At 40.6% G+C, this 8,659-nt stretch overlaps 1 protein-coding gene across 2 annotated transcripts in view; it reads left to right on the top strand.

Annotated features, from left to right (window-relative positions):
- The first annotated feature begins 1,456 nt into the window (after positions 1 to 1,456).
- The window catches only part of EXOG (exo/endonuclease G), a 46,324-nt gene continuing 39,121 nt past the window's right edge, over positions 1,457 to 8,659 (top strand). For both annotated transcript variants that reach the window (XR_010411128.1, XM_045904026.3), the window contains exons 1-4: positions 1,457 to 1,649; positions 3,297 to 3,446; positions 6,490 to 6,629; positions 8,099 to 8,175. Coding sequence is in view for 1 of the 2 variants with exons in the window: in XM_045904026.3 (XP_045759982.1) it covers positions 1,487 to 1,649; positions 3,297 to 3,446; positions 6,490 to 6,629; positions 8,099 to 8,175 (530 nt within the window). In the remaining variant the exon portion in view is untranslated. The remainder of the gene's footprint in view (positions 1,650 to 3,296; positions 3,447 to 6,489; positions 6,630 to 8,098; positions 8,176 to 8,659) is intronic.

Here is an 8,659-nt window from a genome sequence, read left to right as displayed (position 1 = left end):
CTCTACTGCCTAACAAAACCAGAAAGCCCCAGAAATCACCTCACTGCTTTCTGCAGTAACACAGACTTTTTTTGGCCCATGACTAATATTTTGCTAAGTGGAGAAATACCCAGCTTTGAGTCCTCCTGGTAGGGTTAATGCCTTTTTATTCAGGCTTCAATATGAGGATTAAACAACCTGTTTGGAACTCTTAGAGAATGATTTTTGGTGAAGGGACCCTTTATTTAGGGACCAATTGTCCCAGCTTATGGCCCATTTTGCTTTCTCAGATTTAGACAGTTAACCTTTTATTAGTGAGTGCCCCTAATGATAAGCACAGAGAAGGAAAGGAAAGCTAACATTGTTGAAAGAAGATCTTAGAACTGGAAATGCCGGAAGGTTGGACGAGAGAAGTCATCTGGTCACACTTTTCCTTCAGCAAAGGAATTCCTTCACCGGAAGAACTTGGACACAGAAGCCGATTTCTAAAAACAGGCTTGCTCAAGTGAGCAAGTAGAAGAGGGTTCAGGGGCCGTTAAACCTGCAGATGGTGCTGCCAAAGGAACAAAACCCATTTATTTGGAGTGGAGTGCCTAAAACATACCTTATTCTGTCAGCAGGCATTCAGAAGTCCGAATTTTATATTCTTTCAAGATAAAATAGGACTAATGAAAAATTGCTAACATTTACAGAGCACTTAATGACATGCCCCCCCAGATTCTTCCCTAAATGCTTTATGTGGTAACATTTAATCCTCACAAGAACCCTATGGTCTAATCATCTTCATCATAATTACTTTTATTGTTTATTTAAGTTTTAAAATAACGTTTATGGCATACTTTTCATCTATGATACCATTATTCCCATCTAAAAAAGAGGAGACAGAAGCCCTGAAAGGTGAAGTAACCCCCTCAGAGAGGAAAGTGATCGAGTGGCCATCCAAACCCCAGCACTCTGGTTCAGGGTCCTAAGCCACCATGGAATACTGTCTTGTCAAGACACTCCTCAGGAGGTACAAAGCAATTTTTAGAAGTTAGGGCTTGCACACTGATTTCAAAGTCAGGTGTCATGAAGACAGCCAACGTGGCGTCCGTTTTGTAATCAGACCTGAGCTGGAATGGCGGCTCCGAGGCCTTACTGTAACCATGCGCAAATGGTTTACTCACCTACCAAGTGGGACTAAAGGTACACACCCCTGCGCCCTCAAGATGTCATGCCTCCCCCCCATCGCCGGATCAAGGGGACCAGGGGTGGAGCGGGGCGTTGGGGGGGAGGTGGTGGTGAGGGGAGGATTCACCTGGGCCTCCAGTTTTGTCACCAGGGGGCTCCCGCGGCCCTCAGCGGGGAGGGTGTGCGCCTGCGCTCTGCACACCCTGTAGCTCAGGCTTGGTGCCCCGCGACTCCAGGTTGCGCATGCGTATCTCGACCCCGCGGTTGCGATTGGCTTTCGGGCGTCAGAGCGGGTGTGCGCACGCGTGACTCCAAAAGGTAAGGCGCCTCGGGTAAGATGGCTGCCAAAAGTTTTGCTTTCCGCCTCAGAGGCTCCGGGCGCTTTCTGAGCGTTTTCGTGGCTGGAGCTGTGGTGGGCGCCGCGGGAGGCGGGTTCACGGCCACGCAGTTGCTCCGGAGGCAGGGAGCTGAGACAGCGTTGGCGGTGAGGGAGCCCGACGGTAAGTGCACAGGCCCGCTCTCCCTTTCCTGGCCCAGCTTTTGGGCCGGATTCCTACCTCCGGCGTGAATCGTAATCCTCGGCCCTCGGCTTTTCTTCCTTTACCGGCCCGAGCCCGTGGGTCCTGGGTTTTCAGCCTTTCTAGTCTTCCCGCCCGGCCTCCCCGCTCCACCTGGGGCCTCGCCTGCCTCTTTCGCATGCTTCTCCATCTTCATTTTCTCGTATTTATCACATGTATATTTTAATGTCTGTGACCTCCATTATTAGCTCCATAACAGCTCGGACTGTGTTTTGTTCTCCACCGTATACACAGTCCAGTACCTGGTACATAATCGACACTCACTAAGTGTGGAAGAATGAATAAATTAGCACCTGGTTTTAGCAGATTAGTTAATTGTCCTCATTTTGGTCTTCGTTCAAATGAAGAGTACCCGCATTAACCCTAAAAACGAATCTGTCAGGTTATTTTATCAGCAAAAAAGTGGGCTTATTTCGGAAGAGTAGAGAATTAACAATCCGGGACAAGCAAGCTATGGCAAAACCATAGGCAAGTCCAGCAACCAAAGGAGAGGAACTTTATGGAGAAGACGGAGGAAGTTGGGAGGGGTTGTTTTTGAAAAGTCCATTGGAGAAAAGCAGTAGTTCAGGTGATGAGTTTCTCATTGGCTGAGTTGCAGGGATAGTCTTCTTGTAGAAGTTGCACCGGCCGTCTTTCCCTCTTGGGGGCCTGTAGTTGATGATTCTTTCCTCTTGACAGTTCCTCTGTCAGGGTCTGTAATTGACAGTGTTCCTGTAATTGACATGGAGTTGAATGGCTCCGCCTTCCAGCCTCCCCTTCTAGCAACAGAGTCCACTTTCCTGAGGTTTCCCTTTATTAGTTTCCACACCTGCTAGCCCTTCTCCAAAGTATGTAAATCCTCAAGCTACCAGGGGTACCTTATATTTAACAATGAAAATGAGCTCATGCTCATTTTTTACACTTTGCCTGGCATGCTGATTTAACTTGTTCCTTCTGATACCTGGCATTTAGCAAGAGAACTACTCCCGTAGGTTGAAGACCTGGAGAAGGGATCAGGAGAGGGTTACTTTGAAACTGACTCCTTGTTAAATGTGTGCTTGGTTTCTCCCAGTAGGAAAAATAAGACCACTTTTACCACTATCTCACTGCAGTGCACATCTCTGCTTCAGTTCCAGAATGATGCATGATAGTCTTTTAAAGTATTTGTAAAAGGCTGTGTTTTTGTCCCCACATTAACTCTTTTAATGTCATGAGGAAGTAGGCTTTTTCCCATTAAATCGTCTCAGTGACTTGTAATGATTGTTTTTCCTTTGCTGCTTTTATATACACGGTACTTTATGGGGCAGAGATTTGGACATTGGGTGTGAAAGACCAGTAAGATCAGGTCCTTATTTAAAAGTTAATGAGATAGCTGCAGTTTATCTTGTTAAAACTACGTGACTAATTATAGACAAAGCCTACTGTCTCTTTTCTCTACATTGGAAATAATTGTAAAATGAGGTCTGGTTGATTAGATTTTTGAGTCAGTCCTTTGTAAGTCTCACCCCTCTCCCTTATAATTTTTTGTTCCTAGTAAGAGTTACTAATTATTTTTTATTTTTGTCCCCCTCTCCCCCTTTTCATTTTTAGGTTCTGCAGAAAAGGCTCTCTTGGAACAATTTGGAGTCCCTTTAACTGGAACAGAGACTAGGCATTACACTAATCATGCCTTGTCTTATGATCAGTCAAAGCGAGTGCCTAGATGGGTTCTTGAACATATATCCAAAAGCAAGATAATGGGTAGGTGGTTAGAAGTAAAGGCATTGATGAAAGATGTTTCCAAATTTAAAACAAGGAGGATTATTGATTCAACCTTTTTTACATTACAGCACATTTAGAAAATAATGATGTTTGTATGACACACTTAGATAAATGGACCTACCTGGTAGCCAAGGAGCTCCAGACCCTTCCCAGCTTTCTAAGGGGCTGAGAGGATCATTATCTTGACATATGAGTTGGAGGCTCTGTCCTCTGTCCTAAATATTGCTACAACTAGCACTAATTGTTCATTATCTCCACAAATACTTTTAAAGTGCCTACCACATCATATGTCTGGCACTGTGCTGAGGTTTGGGACCAGAGCAGATGGTCTCTTGTTCTTGGCACTTTGAGTTAACGTGGGCGGTGGGTTGGCCTATCAAACAAATAATCATGAATATATAATTATTATTGGTAATAACTGTTCTGAAGGAAAAATGATTGCAAGTTGGGTTAGTATAAATAAGGAACAGTAAAGAATGTGATGAACAATGATATAGGTGAATCTGATTTTGATTAGCAAGGCTTCTCCAAGAAAGTGACTTGGAGGGTAGATGCTGTAAGTCTGTTCATGTTTTTTTTATGTTTTTTTTTTTTATGTCTTGGTGGATTCCTGTAATTAAGATGGCCAGATCTTGATATTTAATGTTAAATTGGTTTCCGTGTAGATTATTCTAGTTTACACTATCCACTGTTAGCTACTTGTCCTGTCTTTCACTCATAATGAACATTGCCAATTTAATAGCTGAATTTCCATTTATTGGTTACCAATGAAAGTTAATATTTTGTGAATTATTCTTTCTTTGAGTTATTTTTACCATTTTCATTTGGGATATTGTTTTTTGAATTGATTTGTGGGAGTTCTTTATGTGTTAAGGTATTACCTTTTGTCATAGTTGTTTTATTAATATTTGCCTTTTAATTTGCTGTAAGGCCCACACATTATTTCTCCTTTGTTTTACACTACGTGCTCTGTTTATGTATATTAAAATGCTGATGTTTAACTGAGTTTGTCTTTCTAGAGTCAAACCAACCAGCAGAATAGCAGGAACCTTGGACTTTGCTTGTTGCTAGAAGGAGACTGATATAGTTGGAAACTTTACCATAGCTGTTGAGAGTTGATTATAAACTTACATCAAGAGAAACTCACTTGATTTAGTTTCAAGCCTAATGAATTTCCTTTAAATACAAAACTTTTCCCAAGATGTAAGGAATTTCAGCTTTACTAATTTTATCCTATTAAATTACCATTTTCAGAGGCATATAAGAAAAATATTGCATTTCACATTGTAATGTGTAGTTTGAGGAGGTAAAATAATATTATTTGAAAACAGGAAGCAGTATACTTGTGATTTACTTGATTTTAGTCTTAAGAGTCTTCTGTTTTCAGTAATGACAGACTAGATTACTCAGGCTGACTCCTAAAAACAACAAGAAATGTTATTAGCAGACTGTCTGCTAAAAACAATAAGAAATATGTAGGAAAAAAAAACACTTAAAAAAAAAAAAAGAGTCCGCATGATAGTGGTGAATTGCCAAGCCAATATCTGGGGTAAGCCAGAATCGAGAGAGGTAAGGGCAGATCTGGTAAACCAAAGCCACATTGCTTTTGATTCCGCACCTTTGTAGGGTGAGGGAGACTGAAGGTGAGACCTAGGGCTCACCCAGGGTAGATTGTCTTACAGGAGACCCTCCCCACATTAGCCTGGAACTGCAGGGGGCTGCACCCTGGGGGAGCATGGGGGAACCAGAACTAACCTGCCTGCTCACCATAGGGGACTGTGTGGAAGGTTGTCTTGGCACTGAGCAGAAAAGGGTCAAAAGGAAAATAAAAAGCTTGTTCCAGAGAAGGGGAGGCCACAGACTGGCTATCATGCAGACTTACAGGCCAGAGCCATGGAGCCTGTATAGATCCAGGTGCTGAAGCCCTGATCTTGGTTTAACACAGTCCTCCACTGGCAGTACCTCCTCGTAACCTGATAGAAACAAATTTACATCCATCTCAAGGAAGGCATCTTTATCCCAGGCCTTCGGAAATTCCCACAGGCAGAGATAACCAGGCATGTAAGGAGGTGATTCCAGTGGTAATGATACATAAGAGAAGCTTACTAATAATTTTTCTGTTATTTTTTTTCTTTATGAAGTGGTTCTAAAAAGTTCAGTATCAGATAATTTATTCTGAGTCTTGGGATCTGATCGTTTAAAATTTTTCTGGCTGAATGAAATGACACTGGAATTGGTACCTTCATTGGTCTCCATTTTAAACTTTATTGAGTAGCAGTCTGAGTATGTTCCGTTTATCACTATTATTTTTGTAATTTAACAAGATCTGGCCTAATGACAGTGGAAAATAAAGTATTGGGGTTTGCTGATGTACACTGTGGCAAACTGTTCTGGAGGTGTGAAAATATAAATAAAATTGAGATTTTTTTTCTCTCCCACGTGGTACACAGATACTTTGTTTCAGGAATTTCTGGATTGAGCTCATAACCTAAATGTTTGTTTTGTCATGGCTTAAGAGGCAGCAAGCAAGATATCAGAGACACTCTCCCCCTCCCCAAGGCTGTGGCTGCCCAGAACAAATTGTTTTGTGTCTATATATATCCATTATTTCAGTACATATAAACTTGTCAAATACAGTTGCACAAAATACGATACATGAGGGTCTTTTTAAAAAGCAAGAGTTTATTTAGTAGGTAAGCTTTTTATATAGTTCAGCTATTGATTGGTCATTGTTTTCACTTAAATACTATCCAGGGGATTTTTTTGCCTTTAATTTCAAAGGCTAGAAACAGAAGTATATGAGATTGCTACACTGTATGAAAAGCATTCTTTCCTAGACTAGTCCTTGCTAAATTCAGATGAGGTATCTGAACTATCCCAGGAACGTGAGACATGCATGCAATCACTAAGTACTAACTGCTCAGAGAGATACTAGCCAGCAGCAAACAGCTTGCCTTGCTTAGAGAATTTTGAGGGATCTTTGTCCACTGATAACTTACCCATTTTTTGTGTTTTTCTTCAGGTGATGCCGACAGAAAACATTGTAAATTCAAGCCTGATCCCAACATCCCTCCAACCTTCAGTGCCTTCAACGAAGACTATGTTGGGAGTGGGTGGTCAAGAGGACACATGGCTCCAGCAGGAAATAACAAGTTTTCATCTGTAGGCATATTTTTGGGGAGGGATGGGAATGCGGGGCTGGTAGTCTGTATACCATGGGACTTGCGCATTAAAAGTATAGGAGCCAAACCTTAACATCTGAGAACTTTAATACTCTTATTTTGTATTTTCCTTCCTGACTTTAATTCCTTTGTTTGCTCAGATAGTGAGACATTCTTAAACATGTTGAAAAAGTAAAACTAAATGCTATGTAAAAGAGAACTAGAGAGCTCTTAGGAGCGAACTATCTATCTGTGTATCTATGTATTTATTTATTTTGAAAAATTTCAGATCTGTAGAAAAGTTGAGAGTACAGCAAAAACATTTTTACCTGTAGAAAAATTGAAAAGATGGTACAGCAAACACTTTTTTTTTTAGAGAGCGGGGAAGGGCAGAGGGAGAGAAGGAATCCTAAGCAGGCTCCGTGCTCAGTGTTGTTCAGGATTACTCAGGATATTGTATCATCTAAGAATGAGGATATTTGTATATATGACAAGAGTATCATACCAAGAAGTGTGTGTATATGTATTTTTGAATATTTATACAGTAATCTCTAACAGTTCATATTCAGATTTGCTGAATTGTTCCAGTTGTGTTCTTTACAGCTTTTTTTGATCCAGTGTTCAGTCATGAATCACATATTACACTTAGTTGTCATGTCTTTCTAGTCTCCTTTACTTTAGGACAAGTTCTCTGCCAAAAAAGGAGAGAAATGTCTTTTATGACATTTATTGCATCAACTGTTGGTGATTATTGTCATTAAGATAGTTGTTTTTAACCTTAGATACTCATTATAATCACCTAGGGATGTTTTAAAAAATCCTGATGCCCAGATCCAGAGCAGTTAAATCAGAAACTCTAGAGGGTGGAACCCAGGCACCAATATTTTTTAAAGCTCCTGGGTTATTCCAGTGTGCATTCAAGGTTGAGAACCCCTGCTTGAAGAGAAAGTTATTGATGGCATTGGCGATTAATACAGGTCAGTGGAAGGAAATAATAACGACAGCCTTGCAGGAGTGTGAAACGAATGAACACCTAGTGGCCAGAAATTCAGAAGAAAAGGAATTCTTCCCTGCCGCTTTTGAACTAATATGTTTGTGTTGTATTCCTTAAATAAAATTTCTGAAAGTTGACCTTTATGGAGAAACTCTTTGTCAGAGGCTGAACACCAGAATTTATCCGTTAGCTTTATATTGGAAACTTTGCTCTTAGAGTCTACATTACTGGTTTGAATTTTAGGAAGTACAAAGAAAGCTAGCACACCAAACTACTTATTTTGTTATACCCCTTTTATGAATAATCATTATTGAGCTTTCTGACCTGGAATAGCTATGGCTTTCATTTATTTAAACACATAGTCACTGTAATTGCCTCGAGCTAACATAGAAGGAACTGGCTCTCAGTGTCTCTTTGTAAAATCTTAAAGGGGAAGGCATTTCATTGCAAATTACTATTTTTATTTCTTTTCACAGAAAGCCATGGCTGAAACCTTTTACCTTTCTAATATTGTGCCTCAGAATTTTGATAATAATGCTGGATATTGGAACAGGTGAGGGGTGAGAGTTTTAAAATGTGATTCTGTGGGAGATGAGTGATGTGCCAGGAGAACATACTAGTGCACCCATCAACTGTTTCTCTTTGTTTAGCAAAAGCTAGCACTACTGAAGGTAAGTACTTCGGACTAGTTGTCTTTGCTGTATGCTGGGAGTACGGTTGTCTGTGGGAGTACGGACTTCAAAACAGCCAGCCATTCTGATTATATTTGCCACTGGTCAGAAATCAAGTTTGGGAAGAAACTACTCAAAATACTATTACTGAGGCAGTGAGAGGTTTTTTAGTATGTCCAGAGGGCACTATATTTTTTTCTACTTGTATTTCAAGAGTTCCTGAGCTTTTATAAAAAAGTTTTTGATAGAACCTAACAATAAAATCACTGGGCTTTTTACAGGTTTTTGATACTTCTAACCAGTTCTGTCAGGGGATCTCTTTAAGCATCTAAAACTAGCACTGATTGAGGTTGTTTCAGGCTATTG

The sequence above is a fragment of the Mirounga angustirostris genome, unplaced genomic scaffold (assembly GCF_029215605.1).
Source record: "Mirounga angustirostris isolate CCGP_5_RB_7025 unplaced genomic scaffold, mMirAng1.0.hap1 SCAF_1, whole genome shotgun sequence".
Taxonomy (NCBI): domain Eukaryota; kingdom Metazoa; phylum Chordata; class Mammalia; order Carnivora; family Phocidae; genus Mirounga; species Mirounga angustirostris.
Note: the sequence above shows the minus strand (reverse complement) of the source record. Positions and strands in the feature narration are given on the sequence as shown.